This window comes from Camelina sativa, chromosome 16 (assembly GCF_030686135.1).
Source record: "Camelina sativa cultivar CO46 ecotype springtype chromosome 16, ASM3068613v1".
NCBI classification, from domain to species: Eukaryota; Viridiplantae; Streptophyta; class Magnoliopsida; order Brassicales; family Brassicaceae; genus Camelina; species Camelina sativa.
In genome coordinates this window covers 30,563,902-30,581,966 of record NC_141895.1, presented here as the reverse complement: position 1 = coordinate 30,581,966, position 18,065 = coordinate 30,563,902, and the positions used below count along the sequence as shown (strand labels likewise).

The window sequence follows — 18,065 nt, the reverse complement described above, 5'->3', positions numbered from 1 at the left end:
ACATTCATCACTTTGTTTTTGTTTTTTCTTTTTTTCATATATGTAGGTCCATCGAGATTCTGGAAATTTTTAAAAGGTATCCTATGTATTAAACTACTATTATTTGATCCCATTACCAAACTTGTATTATTGTAGAATAGTTTCTTAAAATGAGTTTAAGGTATCAGATGTTAGGACTTCTCGATGACAAATAGGACAAATCATACTTATACATTTAACATATTATATCTATGTAACCTTATTCTTATTTCATAGCTTTTCCTTTTGCATTCCAATTTTATTAAGATCTTTTGTTAGAATTTAGGCGTAACGTATACATATATGTACGCATGCACATTATATTTTTAAGTATGTACAATATATATAGTATGTGTGTGTATAAATAACATGTATGAGCACATCACACGCAAAACACACATATATAAAACCAAATCGGGTAGTCTCGTAACAAAATGGTGGTTTGGTCGAGTGTGTTTGAAATAAAACTAAACGACTTGAATACGTATATATCCGCCTAACATATACGCCAAAGGTCCAACCCCCATCATATACCAAACATTTATGTTATTATGTACATAATATTAATTAACTGTTTTTGAATTTATTACAAATTACAAAATAATTGATTTTCAGTTTAGAAGAACTAGTTAATTTGTCATATTTTTCTGATGCATCACGTACGGGGTGATTTCAAATGGACGTATATAAATATAACAAAACCCATTCGCAAAGAACTTTTCTTTTGTTGCTACATTCTAAAAGAACTTAACTGCCAATGTATGTAATTATGTATACCTACTTTGTTGTATTGGCTGTGTATACAAATATAGTAAGAACTAATGAGTAATTGCAAAATGGTTCTTTGACGTAATAAATAAAGTAATGTAGGGTTCTTTGACACCGTGGTTGTTCTGGAGGAGCTTACTTGGCTTTGAAAATTAACCATTGCTTTATCTGTTGTACACACACGTGCCACTCATGCGTGCCTAACTCAGACACCCCCTTTATTCTTTGCCTTATTACTAGATCGATCATTCATATATCGATTAGAAGAGATAACTGTATAATGTAGCACTCCAGAAAATACATTTTCCAACCAAAATCTGATTGTTTATATCATCGTAATATTTCTATTTCAAGGTTAAATAAAGTCACGTAAGCTGTCGCAACCTCCAACCTAGCTTCTACAAAGTATAAACACCTCTTTAATCTGACATCCTAGTTCACAATTTTTTTTGACGTCATATTTTCTTTTATCTTTAAAATTTATTTCCCAAGAAAAATTAGAAACTTTAATACTAACATTTAAGGTTTTTTTTTTTATATTTTTTAATTAACATTTACTCCATGTTCTTTTGCAGAAAGCAATAAAAGAAAGAATTTAGTACCACAGCATTACAGATCGAAAAGTACGCAGTCAAAGTCCATGACTTCTTAGTTCTTGCAATTATTTGGTGTTAGAAGAAAAATTATATTTTCTACTTTCATTTCCATTAATTATTTCAAGAAACTATATTATGATAATATATAGATGTATCTTTCATCTTTGCATTTACAATGATATAAAGTTAAATTTAGCTTTGAGATCTAATTTCTTTTATAAAAAAAAAATACACAATAGACATTAATGTTTTTGGCTCTCAATATAAAGAACAAGAAGCACATGTGTGATGGGGTCACATTCCCAAAAATAATACTCTTCAGTCTTCATTAGTTAAAGAAAGTTCTGACGAAAATGGGGAAGCTGTGTGGAGAGTCCCAGAAGCATTAACACACGATGAATCACAAAACCTCCATTTTTATGAACAAAAATTATTAAAAGAATGTAACAAAAATTTTAAATTTAACTTTCTAATACTAAGGTTTTAAAAGTAGTTAACGTGTTGTATATGCTATGCATATATAAGATCACTCGTGTCAACGAGCTACTGATTGTTAATTACCTAAATGTTTATGATTCATCTTGCACCATTGTATTAGTCAAACTAGCTTCCGATTAATTAATGGAAATCGCATTTTCTCAAAAAAAAAAGAACAGAAAAAAAAAAAGTTAAGCCGTTCTCTCAGTTTATATTTGACAGATTTGGAGAGATACATTAATCAACTAAGAAGTATGAACCAAAAAAGACGTGGATGTGTTTTTTATTATTACGCCAAGATGCAGATGTTTAATGAGCACACTAATTAATACACACATACATATAAATTGCATATTATATATATCGTGAGACTGGTCCTAAACACCTAATTAGTCGTCATGATCTCAACGATATTTTTTCATTATCAACTAATAGATACCCTTTATCCTCCTTAAAATCACCATCATCATTTTCTTTTTTGGTTTTGTATACTAAAATCATGATCAATGTAAACTGATGCGTATAGATATTCACACATACAGTCATATTTTGTAAATAATCTCTTTAACACGTACCTACTCCTGCTCATATCATATACTCCCTCCATTTCATAATATAGGATGTTTAGAGAAATATTTTTGTTTTATAATATAACATGTTTTCAATTTTCTAAACAACTTTTAGATTAAATTTATATTTTATATTATGCAGACTTATTTATAATTAGTCAAAAATTTAAAAGTAATTATTTATTAATATATGTGTTTTCACTAAAACATCTTATATTTTTTTAAAGAGAGGGAGTATCATTTGACTCTTTTTTAAGTTTATGATTACGTGATCATATATTATTTCTGTGAATGCATATTGGCTATTGCATACGTGATCAATCATGCATGCGTCATGCGTGCTTTCCAACAATTAATAATGCATATTGCATAATAAGCCTGTTTCAAAAGAAAAAATAAAAATAAACGAGGAGAATAAAAAAAAAAAATGTTAAAATTTGAGGTCAGAGATTGTTCGTCTTTCGATATTTGATTCATTTTCAATTTTTATTATTATCATAAAATTTTGATATCCATAATTTCTAGAGTCAGACTCATATATATTATTATCCATTTGATTATGGAGTTGTATGAATTTGCTATAATCTGTCTTAATCCGAACAATTTTAGTGTTAATTAAGTATAGTCTATAGCTAATTAATATCTGCCGACTATATTAAGATAAAATGCATGGACAAAAAAAGATTATAGGGAAAAGCAAATATTAAAAAAAAAAAAAAAATAAGACAACTCTTTTATCTTTAGGTGATAGCTTGAGAAATAAGATAGGTATAAATATTAATTATAGTCTCGTATGATTTTTTCTTTTTATGTTCGTCTCCCTTTCAACATCTGATCGTACTAGAGAGAGACCGTTTCGCTTTATAAGGTCATGTGATCAATCAACGTATTAATGTACATAAAATTTTCTCATTATTTATTTAAAACATATATATATATATATATATAGAAAGAACATATATGAAGATATTATGTACATTTCATAGTATATAATAACTTAAATTGAATTGAAATTTCCATCAACCGAATTATCTGGATAATCAAATTTTGTTTAGCTGTCATATATAGTCTCTTAGGGCGGAGGAGCCCGAGCCAAAGGGATTACCCACAGCACAACTTGTCCCCGATCACATGAAAGTGAGTCTTTTCTTTTTTTTTCTTTTTTGGCTTTTATGCTTTGACAATTTTTTTTGTTTTATAATGTTCAACATTATCACAGCATCTTCGCATCTTGGAAAAACTAAAGATGTGTAATCTCATCATTTCCTATCAAGAAACTAAAAGAAGGAAACGTGGACACCTTTTACTTTTGTCTAATGATTTGATAAAGAAAACTACATAACAGAGACGGTTATATGTTAGTATATTATAAGAAAAGAACAAAAAGATTTCAGAGATTTCAAAAACTAACAAGGAAGATTATTCATGTGACTATGTGAGGCTATATCTATAGCCCACACTTCACAATTTCATCTAAATATATTGACAAGTACCAAGCTACGTCAAGTGCTATTAGCCTATATTATATTACTAATTAAAAAGTACATCAACTTAATCGACTAATCCACATATTACAATTTCATAGGCATTTAAGTTTATAATACTATATCTACTAGCAAACCCTTACGTTTATTTTACGCTGAAAGAAAATTAAACACAAAATTCTCTTGTACATCACCAGTAACTCGAAATTCGTTTTCTGATCGAGAATCGGCCAGCCGAGACATCTTAATTCAATATTCAGGCTTCTTCTGGCGATAGAAGCAATAGTCTTTGTCTCCGTTCGTCTGCGAACGACATACTCTTCAGAGATAAACACCTCATATACGAATATGAAACTAAATTGAAAGTCTATTTTTTTTCTTTTCTTGTAGCCACTAGCCCATCAGGACATCACACTTAACGACCGTTGCTACGGTTTATCTTGATAGTGAGTGATAGAGGCCCTTGAACTGTTCTGATTTATGGAAAAGAAATAAAAAAAAAGACTAAACCGGGTTGGACCGGTTGAATTAGATTGATCCCGATTGTTTAGGCTGCAATTGTTCTTCCTCAGACCAAAAACGACAACGTTTAATTATCAATCCGTAGAATCTAAAATCATCGTCGTCGTCTCTTCTTTGTCAGCAGAGAGAAGCTCTCCGGCGATGGGTTTACACAAACTGAGACTCGCCGCGGCGGTTCCTGTAACCGTCTCCACATTCTCTTCTCGCCTCGCCAGGTTTGTTTTCCCCCCATCTTCAACCACGTAAACCTCTCTTAGTCAGAGCCTTCTCCGCTTCCGCCGTCGCCGTACAAGATATTCCGGCCACTCAGCCTCAGTGGAAGGCGTCGATTGATTTCAAATGGATAAGGGATAATAAGGAAGCAGTCGAAATCAACATCAAGAACAGGAACTCGAATGCTAATTTGGATGCTGTGCTTGAGCTTTACGAGAACATGGTCAATCTCCAAAAGGTTATTATCTACTAATCTTCTACTCTACCGTGTTAAAGGAATTAGCTCTATTCGAATTTGGGATTCTTAGTATTATTAGAAACATGTCAAGTCAGCTGCTCTGAGGAAGAAATCTATTCGAATTAGCTTTGTTGGTTTTGTTAGTTCCTGGATGTTGGTGACAAATACTAGTTTTAGTCTCTGGCTAAATTTGAGAGATTGAATTGAAAATTTTCTTTTCTTTTTTTCATCGTCTCGGTTCAGCTAATCAGCGAGATTGCAGATAGCAGGAAGTTGAGAGGCTTCGTGAGGAAAGAAACAACGTTGCAAAGAAGATGAAAGGGAAGCTGGAGCCATCTGAACGTGAGAGACTCGTAGAAGAAGGTAGATATGAGGAATCCATTTTGTTTGTCAGTCTGTCTGTCTTCTTTACTAGAAGATATAACAGAGTCTTTTCGCCCTCAGGTAAAAGTCCCAAGGAAAGTCTTGTGTCTCTGGAAGAAGACCTCGTGAAGCAAAGATGAGCTGCAACATGTAGCACAGTCTATACCCAATATGACTCACCTTGATGTTCCTGTTGGAGGAGAGGATTCATCGGCAGTTAGAAAGGAGGTAGTTAGTTTGGTCATACCTCCCTGACCTGCTACATTGACTTTGGCTTTTTTTTTTGCTGTGAAAGGTCTTTCTAAAAACAATTCATAATTTTCTTTCTAGGTTGGTTGTCGACGTGAGTTTAGTTTTCCAATCAAGGATCATCTTCAGCTTGGGAAGGATCTTGATCTCATTGATTTTGACTCTGCTGCAGAGGTATCCTCTTCATAGATACCAAAGCACACTTTATAGGTTGATGGATCACGGTTGACATCTGCTTAGCTATTGGGAATAGCTGTCATCAATAGCCAACTATTCTTCATTACAACATATTGATCATCCTTTTTCTCAGTAAATTATTGCAGAAATGGGAGCAGCTGTAATTTTGTCTCCATATGTGCAATTGAATATTTTCTGTTCAAATTAGTAGAGTTCAGTTAAGTGGGTGAATGATTATCTCCTTCTATAAAGCAATAGATTGATGACCAAATTTTTTCGGTATAAATAATCCGTTCTTAAGACACTCTCATTTCCAGATACCCCACATCAACCATACTGTCAAATTCTTTATGATTTCAATAAAGTAATTGGTGTCGTCGTGAAGATGGAACGTCCCGATGTTGCGATTTCTCTCTATCAGAAGATGTCATTGCGCCGGATTCCATTTAATATCTATAGCTTTTCTATTCTGATGAAATGTTTCTGCAACTGTCACAAGTTGCCGTTTGCTTTGTCTACGTTTGGAAAGATCACCAAACTTGGTTTCCAGCCTGATGTTGTTACGTTTAGCACGCTGCTCCATGGGTTATGTCTCCAAGACAAGATCTCTGAAGCTGTAGTTTTGTTTGATCATATGGTGGAAACTGGATTAACAACACCCAATGTCGTGACCTTCAGCACACTCATGAACGGTCTTTGTATGGAGGGTCGAGTTCTCGAAGCGATGGATCTGCTTTATCGGATGGTTGAAGAAGGTCTTGAACCTAACGAGGTCACTTACGGAACAGTTGTAAATGGAATGTGTAAGATTGGTGACACTGAATCTGCCTTGAATCTGCTTAGGAAGATGGAGCAAACCCACATCAAAGCTAATGCGGTAATCTATACTGCCATCATTGATCGCCTTTGCAAAGACGGACATCATAGCGATGCTCAAAATCTTTTCACTGAAATGCACGAGAAAGACATTTCTCCCGATGTTCTTACCTACAACTATATGATAGATGCTTTTTGTAGTTCTGGTAGATGGAGTGATGCCCTAAGATTGTTGCGTGATATGATTGAAAGGCAAATCAATCCTGATGTTGTAACTTTCAGTGCATTAATCAATGCATCTGTCAAATAAGGGAAGTTCACTAAGGCTGAAGAATTATATGAGGAGATGCTCCGTAGGGATATAATTCCTGATACGGTCACCTATAGTTCAATCATAGATGTGCTTTGCAAGCATAACCGTCTAGATGATGCCAAGCGCATGTTTGATTTGATGGCAACCAAGGGCTGCTCTCCGGACGTAGTCACTTATACTACCCTTATTAATGGCTATTGTAAGGCTAAAAGGGTTGACGATGGAGTGGAGATTTTCTACTTGATGCATCGAAGAGGAATAATTGCTAATACATTTACTTACAGCACTTTGATTCATGGGTTTTGTCAAATGGGTGATCTTAATGGTGCCCTAAACATTTTCGAGGAAATGATTTCTAGTGGGCCTTAGACTGCTACGGTTAGCTCTTGCTCTGAGCACCTGGCCTTCTATCTCTCAATCTTGCTGTGGCTCCTAATGACATCACTTTCCGTGGTATGGTGGCCGCCTTATGTCGTAAGAAGGAACAACGAAAGGCAGTGGCAATGTTGGTGGATCTGCATCAGGGTGTGGTATGTCCTCAACGAAAGGCAGTGGCTTTATTTTCCTTTTTCTACAGAGCTACTGAATTTAGAAGTCAAAAATTAGGATACACATTCCAAATTATCACTCTCTCATTAGTTTTGTGTGTTTGCTTTGCAGGATCATCAGGTGAAGGATGAATGAAAAAAATGGAAGATTCAGTGTCATTTGCTTCTTGCTTGATTGATTTCGATTCTGATGTTCTGCTTACACTTGTTAATTTATTTCATTTGTCGTGTTTGTTTATGTTACTGTTGAAATGAGATATGTTATATGATGGTCAATTTTACAAAAACAAAATTTGTTGGATACGCCTTCTAATCATTTGTTATGTTCAGCTTTATACTTTGTTCTGATCTCTCTATTGAAGATTGCTTCTGTCTTTCTTTAAGACTGCTGATATTGGGAGCCACGCAAAAATAGGGTCGCCTTCTTCTTCTGCTTCCATCCTTCTCGACATCGTCAATTTGTCATCGGAAGAATCTTCAAGTACCGAGAAAGTGAAAAAATGGCGGCAGTCAGAATGATGACGAACATGATTCTACGCGAGTTCATCCATCACCCACTTCTCCTTCACTCTTCATATACCTTGCATATACGTCAAATATTGTCTCAGGATCTTAATCGAATTTGTATACAACGCTTAGATTCTTTTAGACTCAACACTGAAGAACATTACTAATTAAGTCATTAACTCAATACTTGGAGCTTCCTTTAAGTACCTTTTTGTGAATAATCGGATTATTTTTTTCGTTCACCTACCATAACCCAAACAGTTAATTTGATTTCTTGGAGTGAAAAATTTCGATGATATATATATATACATATTATATTATATATATGTATGTAATGTATTATATTGGGCATGTGCATATATATATATTGATGGGATTCGAGCATAGAACTCCCACACCTAACTCAACTCGAAGACATCAAAAGGTAAGTGAAAGGTAATAATATCTATCTTCTTCTTTTTTAGGCGTTCTTCTAAATTTATGAGTAACTAGTTTTTTTCTTGCTTAATAGTTTTCAATTTTATTAAATCTCTGTAAAAATCTCACAAAAGTACAAAGGAAACAGAGAAGAAGAGAAACCCTAACATGGGACAAGATAAACGAGTCAAGAAAGATTCTCCACTATCTGAACAAAGTGCTATCATTTTGGCTTCAAGTCAAAGTATGTTTGTGTGTAATAAGTATATTTATAAACTGCATTAAGTTTTTTCTTGGTTTTAAGGACAAATTTTGTGAACAAGTAAACATGAGAAGCGTAATGACTTAATTACATCTTGTTCATTAATTTTAACGATTATAATAATGTTCAACGATATGGAGTTGGATTGACATATATATGAATGGATTTTTGCATTAAGATTATAAAGCGTAATCAATTTATATTGTATGTAGATGAAAAACTTGTTGAGATAGAGAAAGACAAGAGACTTGCGTTGATAGATGCTTGGGAAGAGAATGAGAAGGCAAAAGCTCAAACCAAGTAAGAATTTACCAATTATTACCAGTATATATAATCCGTAGTAATTATTGAGGTTAGAACCATTAAGATCAAAGTTTGTTTTGCATTCAAAATTTCAAATTATACACAGATTTCGCATGTTATACGCGAGACTACCATTTTTGAAATTTACATCACTGTAATCTATATAATTCGAAATTTGTTTGTGGTTTTCACGTTAACTATTATTTACATTTTTTTCTTGGAATAAATATCAAATGACGGAACAGGGCTTACAAAGAACTTTGCTCAATTGAAGCATGGGAGAACAACATGAAGACAGCTCTAGAGTTAGATTTGAAGAAAATGGAGGTACATATAGGAGAACTTTAACCATATATTGATCAATATCTAAACTTTAGAAAACATGGTTAGTTAAGTAAGGTATTTCATATCATATAATATATTCTCCTCTACTCTAACCAAAACTTATTCAATTGTAAATAATTAAACGTAACACCAAACCCTTAATTACAGCAACTACACCTTGTCACGGTGTCACGTCTACACACTAAATACACCAACGGTAACTATGAAGTGTTTATTTAATTTTATCTACAAATATATATTTTTATCAGGAGAATTTAGAAGTGGAGAAAGCTGAATACTCAAAAAAATTCAAGAAAAAGATACCAGAAATTGAGAAGATTGCAGAAGCAAAAAGAGAAAAAATAGAGAAACAAAAGGAGCAAGAATCTATCAAAGTGGAAAAAATGAGCGAGAAGCTAATCGCAACTCCAAGTGCCTATCCACCCAATTCCAAAACCTGTGGATGTTTCTAACACTTTTCTTCTTAATGTAATTGAAAATAACAAAAAATGAAAATGTATATATCTAAAACGAATAATGTAAAATATATATATGTATATATATATATGTGTTTTAAATGTGTGAATAACTTTCAAGGGATAATGTCACGAAAACCCACTTTCGTGTTGAGTTGTGATACCAAAACTCACTTTCCTTCCTTCTTATACTTTTACAAGTTTTTTGTAAGGATACACACATTTTGGACGATTTTGCCCCTCTCCTCTTTCTCTCATTCTTTTCTCTCTTTTTCTCTTCTTTTTTGTTGTTAACACTTTAACAAAGTAAAATATATTTATTTGTTATCATATAACAAATTTTCTATTTATTTATATAAAATATGTTATGATTATATATTTTCTACATTTTAATATACATATTGCTATATTTTTTATGAATTTTTAGATTATACAGTATCCATCAGTCGTTGAACATTTGTTCAATTATAAGTGGATAATCAATTGCAGTATTGTTAATAGATAGTTACTTGTGTTTATTCATACAAAATATACATACATAAATTTGGTTAGATCTTTATCCATAGCATATTATCCATAACACAACATAGACCAAATAAGTACAAAACCCTTTAATTCTAAATTTTAAATCCTAGAACATAAACCCTTGAACCTAAAACCAAAACTATTCACTTTAAAAAAAAAACAAAGTTTAGTGGATAGAAAAACTATGGATAGGTCTCCATGGATTTACAAAGCATATCTAGACATTAAGCTGAAGAATAGCAGTTGAATGGTGGCTATGGATGTGATCATGTGGATATTTTTTTGTGGATACCAATGTAGACAGACCAAAGAATCATCATACAACATCCACACAATTAAATCCATAGACACATGAGCTCCTTGCTTCATATTTTGTGTTGGTCTAGAAACATATACACTCATAAGTGGTTAATAAACAAAATAAAAATTAACAACATTGATTTATTTAGAACATTGAATAACAATCATGTGGATTAGTAGTTATGGATACTTATCTTATAATATCTTGCTCATTCTTTACATGAGCAGAAATTTGTCCAAGATAAATTAGCCACATAGATTTCTTTTAGCTAAATGTTTTTGTACTATTTTTCAGCTAGAAGTAGGTATATTAGAACTTAGAAGTGTCACTAGAAGCATACTACACAATAAACATGGTCATTATTAATCTCAAAGCCTATCCACCAAATTCTGACCACGTGGACAAGCAATCCAGATGAAATTTATTGACAAGTTTGTTGCATGTTCAAACATCACTATAGTTTAGCCACTTAGATGTCTTTTAGCCAAATGTTTTTGTACTATTTTTAAGCTAGAATTAGAGATATTAGAACTTAGAAGTGTCACTAGAAGCATACTACACAACAAACATGGTCATTATTAATCTCTAAGCCTATCCACCAAACTCTGACCACGTGGACAAGCAATCCAGATGAAATTTATTGACAAGTTTGTTGCATGTTCAAACATCACCATAGTTTAGGGTTTAGACTTTAGATGGTATATAGATTCAATGTCTATGTTTTGAGTTCAAGTTGTATTGTCTAAGGTTCAAGGTGTAGGATTTAGGGGTTAAGGTTAAAAGTTTAGGTTTAGGTATGTGGATGATGTGTCTATATTTTTAATTCATGGTTTAGGATTTAGGGTTCAAGGTGTATGGTTTAGGGTTTAGGATTTAAGATTTAGGGTATAAGGTTTACGTTTTTGGGCTTATATGGATTTAGTGTCTATGTGGTGTTAGGATTTAATATTTAGGGTATAAGGTTAACTTTTTTTTGTTTGTCAACAACTAAAGTTACTAAACTTAAAATTTAGTATGTTTATCACCAACTAAAGTTACTAAACTTAAAATTTAGTAATGAAAATGAAAAATAAATGTTAAAGAAAAAAATATTAGAAAAGAAAGAGAAAAGTTAGAGAGAGAGATGAGAAGGAAAAAAAAAAAATAGAAAGAGAATGTTAGTTTAGTTAGAGGGTGTAAATTATAATTTGATATAAGAAAAGTATAAGAATAGTAGAAAGTGGGTGTAAGTATCAATACTTTAGGAGAAAGTGGGTGTGAGTGTCATTTTCTCAACTTTCAAAGCATCAATGTAAATCATTTAGAAGTGAATTTCGTTCGTACAAAGCTAAGTGGTTATGTCGTTGCCTTAGTGTTTTGATGCCACGTGAACAGGTTTGGTGGAATCAAACTGGGTCGGTTCGGGTCGAGATTCGGGTTAACGGGTTGACCCAACTGCCCAAATATTTTCTTATTTTCTTCTCTTCTCTCAGTGCTCTTCACCTAACGCAGATTCTTCTTCTCTACCATAGCCGTCGTTAAAATCACGGGGAAGATGGTGTCGCCGAAGATCGCTCCGTCGATGTTGTCATCGGATTTTGCTAATCTTGCGGCGGAGGCTAAGCGGATGGTCGATTTGGGCGCCAATTGGCTTCACATGGACATTATGGTAAACCACCTTTATTGCTTCCTTTGCTTATTCGAATCTGAATTTTTTTGATTTTACTCAATAAATTTACTTAATTGGTGATTTAAAAGTCTTCAACTTTGATATTATAAAGTTCCAAGAATTATGATTTGATTCTCAATCACTACTATGCTTCATATTATTGTCTCTACACACGGATCTCGAGTTAATTTCTATATTATGTTATTGGAAACACACTAGATGATGATGTGGTCAACTTCATCTGTTGCTGAATTTTGTGGAATTCTGATCTGAAACTTGTATCTCTGCTGTGCTGCTCTTAGTATGAAACAACCAAGAAGCTGAGTTTTGTTATTGTTCTGGACTTATTTGCTACCTTTGCTTGTTTCATAGTATTGTGCCTTTGCTTTTTTCACACTTTGAGTTAATGTTACGAATATGTTATTTGGAAACACACTAGTTGATGATGTGGTCAACTTCATCTGTTGCTGAATTTTGTGGAATTCTTATCTGAAACTTGTACATCCTTTGCTTGTTTCATACTAATATTATTATACCCTGTTATTTCATTTGCAGGACGGGTAAATTTTAGCTGTGTTTGTTTTATTTCTAGTATGGATTATGGCTTATGAGTATCTATCTGGCCGCTATAATTCTGTGTTACTCGGGAGCAGGCATTTTGTTCCGAATTTAACGATTGGTGCTCCTGTCATCGAGAGTTTGAGAAAGCACACAGAGTAAGTCACTACATCCCTTTTGGATTTAAAAAATATCTGACATGTTGTTCAAGTGAGAACTGATGTCCCTGAAAACTTTTATCACAGTGCTTATCTTGATTGCCACTTGATGGTGACGAACCCCATGGATTACGTGGAACAGATGGGTAAAGCTGGGGCTTCTGGTTTTACATTCCACATTGAAGTGGCCCAAGGTAATAATAATACTATAGGTAGCTGTGTCCCGCACCATCCTTTGATTTTGTCTTTATCTTTATGATCTCGACTTGTGTTATTTGTTTATTTTCAGAGAATTGGCAAGAACTTGTGAGGAAGATTAAGTCTGCTGGGATGAGACCAGGTGTGGCTCTAAAGCCTGGAACACCTGTTGAACAAGTCTATCCTCTGGTATGAAGAATTTTATTCTTCTGTTTTGCATATACCTACCTGTTCCAGAGTGCGATCCGGTTTATCATGGCTTGAGCTATGTATGACAGGTTGAAGGAGCAACTCCGGTTGAAATGGTTCTTGTGATGACTGTGGAGCCTGGATTTGGAGGCCAGAAGTTCATGCCCACCATGATGGACAAGGTTAAAAAAATGGTTCAACTCTGGAGATGTGAATGCCATTTGCTAATGGAAAAAATCCCATGGTAAGCTAAGTTTGATATTATTCTTGGTTTAGGTCCAGACATTGAGGCAGAAGTACCCAACACTTGATATTGAAGTAGATGGCGGCTTAGGCCCTTCGACAATTGACGCAGCGGCTGCAGCAGGGGCCAACTGTATCGTTGCAGGAAGTTCAGTGTTCGGAGCTCCACAGCCTGGGGACGTCATAACCCTTCTGCGGGAAAGTGTTGAGAAAGCCTCCTCACCGACCACTTAAATGGAGTGCCTGTTTCTAAAATGTTTATTTCGTGAATCTTGATGATGTAGTCTTGGTTCCAAGACCTGTTTGTAGCAAATCATTTGAGTTATTAATAATAATACCCTCACTGCCTTATACAAAATCTTTTTCTAGTTTATTTTCTCTTAAGATTTGTAACCACTAGCCATCACACTTCACCATCTTGATCGTGCAGTGAGAAGCAGAAGCAGTTGAACCGTTATGATTTTAGAAAGAAAAAAATGTAGAGACTAAACCGGGTTGGACCGGTTCAATTAGATTGATCCTGTGATTGAGCCAATAAATTTATCGGTTTAATTATAAAAGTCACGGTCGGTTATCAGAAGGAAGAACCCTAAACCAAAGAGAATCGTTTCCCTTCTGCAAAAATCACATCTTCTTCTTCTTCAATAACACTCTCCTGGTTCGATTTTTTTCAGGTATGTAGTTCAGTTTGTGAATCTGGGTTTTATCCTCTTGTTGTATTCGAGCTTCTGAGATCATTGGTATTATGGAACCCTTCTAAATCGAATCGCGTTGTTTTTACAATCAGCTCTCTCAACTTATTTAGATCCACCAGGTCTCTCTCGTTTTACTAATTATATTGTAAAATCTATGGAATGGTCTCTACCTTTATAGGATCTGCAACTCAAGTTTTGATCTTAGAATCGGATTCATGTGGTGATCTTACAAAAAAAATTGTGTTTTTCATAACCGATGTATAGTAAATGTTATGTGATGATCATCAGTCCTGTTTCTGAACTTAAGCTACACTATTCGTAAAGCTTTTGTTTATAGATTTGCTCACTCTTAATGGCTGCTCTGTTTCTGAACTAATTCTACACAATTCGTTAGCCTTTTTGTTCATAGGTTTACTCATCTGCTCTTATGGCTATGTTTTCTTCAGATACAATGTCTATAAGGAGGCCTCAAATCCCTCGGCTTCTTCTTCAAAACGTCTCTTGTATGAGAAACGCGTAGCAGATTCTAAGACATGTGAACGTATCTCTTCATGACGGTGGTGCACTTGTCTTAACTGGAACCAACGGATCCGGTAAATCAACGTTCTTGAGAATGTTAGCTGGATTCTCAAAACCATCTGCTGGAGAAATCCTTTGGAACGGTCACGACATAGCTCAATCGGGAATCTTCCAACAGTACAAACTCCAACTCAACTGGATCTCATTGAAAGACGCCATCAAAGAGAGATTCACAGTACTAGACAATGTCCAATGGTTTGAACTTCTCGAGAATAAAATCGGCAAAGCTCAACCGGCATTGGAGCTAATGGGTTTAGGAAGGTTGGTGAAAGAGAAGTCGAGAATGTTGTCAATGGGTCAGAGGAAAAGGTTGCAACTTGCTAGGCTCCTCGCTATAGACAGACCGATTTGGCTTTTGGACGAACCATCAGTTGCTTTGGATGATGAAGGAGTTAGATTGCTTGAGTATATCATTGCAGAGCATAGGAAAAAGGGAGGGATTGTTATTGTTGCTACTCATCTTCCTATTGACATTGAAGATGCTATGATCTTGAGGCTTCCTCCTAGGTTTCCAAGAAAGATGACTTTGATTGATATGCTTGATCGTGCAGACATTTCTTAGTAGAAGAATCAAAGGGTGTTTTATTTTTAAACTTTGTGTAATGCACAATATGAGTATTCCTCAAGCATTTTTGGTAAATTTAAAGTCAAAATTTCATGTAATGTTTTTATAAACTAATCCTAAAATTAAATAACCTAACTATAATTTTTTGGAAGACAAATAAATATTTGGTTTCTGGTCAAACAGACAAATGCATCTATGCTCTACAAAAAAAGGTTATACGCATGCTAATTTCAAAATTGCAACAGGTTAAAGAACCAATAGTATAACTTTATGAAAAGACTGAAACACCAAATCGCATCGCTCTTAGGATTTGGCACGAGTCAAACGTATACGTTTGTACATTGACCTCTCTCGCTTATTTGTTGTTCTTATTCCTATGTCGTGTCGTGTCTGTTCTTAAACCCCATCCATCGATAACTGAAACTAAGCATGAGCTGTTTTTTTCTTATACTGACGAAAGTACCCTCAAGTCATTTTCGTTCTTCAGTTCTTCTTCTTCTTCTTCTTTTTGATTAGAAGACCCCATGAGAAGTTTAAATTCTCCTCACTGACCCATTTTTTTCTCTTTCAATCTTAAGCAGAGAACCCTGAACCAAAGTTTTCATCTTTCTCTTTCAATTTGTGTCTTTTTGGAGGGGTATTTTCATAAGCAAGAATCTTGAAAACATGGGTATGGGCACAAGCACTTTCGTTATCAGATGGGTCAATCTTCTTACAATGGTGAGCTTAAATCTCTTTCTTCTTGCTCTTCACTTAATTATGATCGTCCTTTTGGTTCTGTTCAATGGATTTGGTTTCTCGAATTAGATTCAGGATTTGGTTATGGCTCTGTCTAGTGAAGATTCTTAGTGAAATTATACTGATTGAGATATGAAAATGTGAAAGCTAAGACCTTTTAATGTTGCCGTCTCTGTAACTTTATATAGTAATTTCTGTGTGTATTACATCTTCTGGTGAAGCTATTGGCTGTGGCAGTGATAATATTTGGGGTGTGGATGAGTACACATAATGATGGATGCAGAAGGTCACTTACATTTCCAGTCATAGCTCTTGGTGGTTTCATCTTCTTGATGTGAGTTTACACCACTTTCAAAGTTGACTCCACACAAGAATGGTTCTTTGCTTATTGTTTATGAATTGTCTATGATCTGATGGGTATTTTTCCAGATCCATAATCGGGTTTCTTGGCGCGTGCAAGAGAAGTGTAGCGCTTCTTTGGATTGTATCCTTCACTTACCATGTTCTGTTTTCTGTTTCTTTTGGTGGAAAACTTTGATTTGTATCTTCCTTGACATGGATGATTCCTCCTTTATAGTATCTTGTTGTGCTCTTGATCGTTTTGATCGCCATTCTTGTCTTTACCGTATTAGCGTAAGTCTCATTGTCCTAAAGGTTATTCAAGAAAGCTCAGATCATTGAAGATCTCTTTGAAAAATTCTCATTCATTGTTCTCATTTGTGGGGTTTTACAGGTTCATTGTAACAAACAATGGGTCCGGGCATATTAACCCTGGTTTAAGGTAAGTGTACACTCTATTCCTCTATGGTCACATTACCTATTCCAATTTATAAAAATCTTAAAAATCTTTCTGTCTCTAAATTAGGTACAAGGAGTATAAGCTAAATGATTACAGCTCATGGTTTCTGAAACAGGTATACATACATTGTGGCAAGAAAGTATCATTCAAACAAGAATGTTTACTTCTTTTTCCGTCTAACTCTAGTCGATGTTTCAGCTTAACAATACCAATAACTGGAAAAGACTAAAGAGTTGTCTTGTTAAATCAGAGCAATGTAGGAAGCTTTCCAAGAGATATAAGGTCTAGTACCTTTCCACCAACAAAATGCCTTATATTACTGACCCGGATAATCTTTAAAATGTTCTAGATTTTTGTTGTTGTTTCAGACTATCAAACAATTCAAATCCGCAGAATTGACCCCGATAGAAGCTGGCTGTTGTCGACCACCATCTGAGTATATATATATGCCCCTTCTTGTTATTTTGTTGATGCTTTATTTATGTTGAATTCACTGCAATATATTTAACTTGTCTCAATGTTTCATTCTATTGCAAAGGTGTGGTTACCCTGCGGTGAATGCTTCCTACTATGACTTGAGCTTTCATTCGATAAGTTCTAACAAAGATTGTAAGCTTTACAAGAATTTGAGGACCATCAAGTGCTACAATTGTGATTCTTGCAAGTAGAGCTATCAACTTTTACCCCCCTTAAAAGCTCTTTTGTTACAATTGTGTCATTCATTTTCATATGAGACTAATAATTATTCTTCTAATAACCGCAGAGCTGGAGTAGCTCAGTACATGAAAACCGAGTGGCGACTTGTGGCGATCTTCAATGTTGTTCTGTTTGTTGTCTTGGTAAGATCTTTATTAACAGATACAGAAACACTTTTGTAAATCTTAGAACTGTTCTTATGAGAACTGAAACTATTTGTCTTTCTTTGTTTGATTGAAACACACAACAACAGTCAATGGTTTACTTTGTGGGATGCTGCGCTAGAAGGAATGCTGCTAGTTACCGATCCAAACCTTAGAAAATCGAAGCCCGGCCAAGGTTAAAAACATTCTTCACCGGATTCATTCTCCCCAAGTTGCAGTTCTTATGTTGGTGTATGCTTCCAAGAGAGACACAAGAGCAACAACAACTTCTCTCTCAATCTTTTTTACTCTGTAATCCACATGAGTTGTAGAAACAGAAGAAATTATTCAAAACAGAGCAAATGTGATGAGAATTTTACACCACCATAC

At 34.4% G+C, this 18,065-nt stretch overlaps 5 protein-coding genes and 2 pseudogenes across 15 annotated transcripts; 6 read left to right on the top strand and 1 right to left on the bottom strand.

The window, feature by feature from the left end:
• Positions 1-4,523: 4,523 nt before the first annotated feature.
• LOC104753005 (serine--tRNA ligase, chloroplastic/mitochondrial-like) lies at positions 4,524-5,978 on the top strand (annotated as a pseudogene). The gene is made up of 4 exons (XR_015583811.1): positions 4,524-4,885; positions 5,155-5,248; positions 5,330-5,476; positions 5,579-5,978. The product of XR_015583811.1 is annotated as a serine--tRNA ligase, chloroplastic/mitochondrial-like (transcript).
• A 469-nt stretch (positions 5,979-6,447) lies between these two features.
• LOC147926123 (uncharacterized) lies at positions 6,448-6,773 on the bottom strand (the record flags this gene model as incomplete). Its single annotated transcript, XM_087492869.1, is given in 2 exon segments — positions 6,448-6,495; positions 6,498-6,773. Coding segments are annotated over 2 exon segments (324 nt in total), but the record flags the coding sequence as incomplete, so codon positions are not given.
• Positions 6,774-6,810: 37 nt separating this feature from the next.
• Positions 6,811-7,487, top strand: LOC104754153 (uncharacterized). Its single transcript, XM_087490453.1, has 3 exons — positions 6,811-7,165; positions 7,228-7,333; positions 7,464-7,487. Exons 1-3 carry the CDS (start codon positions 6,837-6,839, stop codon positions 7,485-7,487), a joined length of 459 nt encoding a protein of 152 aa, XP_087346579.1. The 5' UTR covers positions 6,811-6,836.
• Positions 7,488-8,199: 712 nt separating this feature from the next.
• On the top strand, positions 8,200-9,742 carry LOC104753003 (uncharacterized protein At3g61260). 3 transcript variants are annotated; one of them, XM_010475269.2, is made up of 5 exons: positions 8,200-8,282; positions 8,410-8,519; positions 8,750-8,837; positions 9,086-9,167; positions 9,434-9,742. In XM_010475269.2, the coding sequence occupies exons 2-5, from the start codon at positions 8,444-8,446 to the stop codon at positions 9,635-9,637; spliced, it is 450 nt and encodes a 149-aa protein (XP_010473571.1). In that variant the 5' UTR covers positions 8,200-8,282; positions 8,410-8,443; the 3' UTR covers positions 9,638-9,742. The 3 variants fall into 3 exon arrangements, with proteins under 3 accessions (XP_010473571.1, XP_010473569.1, XP_010473570.2); XM_010475267.2 differs by having other exon boundaries at positions 8,213-8,282; positions 8,370-8,519; XM_010475268.2 differs by having other exon boundaries at positions 8,215-8,293.
• Positions 9,743-11,928: 2,186 nt separating this feature from the next.
• Positions 11,929-13,818, top strand: LOC104714685 (ribulose-phosphate 3-epimerase, cytoplasmic isoform). Of its 2 annotated transcripts, XM_087490455.1 has the most exons (7): positions 11,929-12,130; positions 12,440-12,449; positions 12,765-12,830; positions 12,918-13,024; positions 13,120-13,217; positions 13,307-13,399; positions 13,494-13,818. In XM_087490455.1, the coding sequence occupies exons 1-7, from the start codon at positions 12,001-12,003 to the stop codon at positions 13,692-13,694; spliced, it is 705 nt and encodes a 234-aa protein (XP_087346581.1). In that variant the 5' UTR covers positions 11,929-12,000; the 3' UTR covers positions 13,695-13,818. The 2 variants fall into 2 exon arrangements, with proteins under 2 accessions (XP_087346581.1, XP_087346580.1); XM_087490454.1 differs by lacking the exons at positions 11,929-12,130; positions 12,440-12,449 and having other exon boundaries at positions 12,671-12,830.
• A 201-nt stretch (positions 13,819-14,019) lies between these two features.
• LOC104753001 (ABC transporter I family member 1 pseudogene) lies at positions 14,020-15,397 on the top strand (annotated as a pseudogene). Of its 2 annotated transcripts, none has more exons than XR_015583740.1 (2): positions 14,020-14,134; positions 14,602-15,397. The product of XR_015583740.1 is annotated as an ABC transporter I family member 1 pseudogene, transcript variant X1 (transcript). The 2 variants fall into 2 exon arrangements; XR_015583741.1 differs by having other exon boundaries at positions 14,107-14,274.
• Positions 15,398-15,580: 183 nt separating this feature from the next.
• On the top strand, positions 15,581-18,062 carry LOC104753000 (tetraspanin-10). 5 transcript variants are annotated; one of them, XM_010475263.3, is made up of 11 exons: positions 15,581-16,019; positions 16,259-16,371; positions 16,467-16,521; positions 16,615-16,670; positions 16,771-16,818; positions 16,903-16,951; positions 17,035-17,118; positions 17,205-17,272; positions 17,375-17,500; positions 17,600-17,675; positions 17,786-18,062. In XM_010475263.3, exons 1-11 carry the CDS (start codon positions 15,966-15,968, stop codon positions 17,849-17,851), a joined length of 795 nt encoding a protein of 264 aa, XP_010473565.1. In that variant the 5' UTR covers positions 15,581-15,965; the 3' UTR covers positions 17,852-18,062. The 5 variants fall into 5 exon arrangements, 3 of the variants coding, with proteins under 3 accessions (XP_010473565.1, XP_087349210.1, XP_010473566.1); XM_010475264.3 differs by having other exon boundaries at positions 15,709-16,019; positions 16,275-16,371; XR_015585144.1 differs by lacking the exon at positions 16,903-16,951 and having other exon boundaries at positions 15,661-16,019; positions 16,952-17,118.
• Positions 18,063-18,065: the final 3 nt, after the last annotated feature.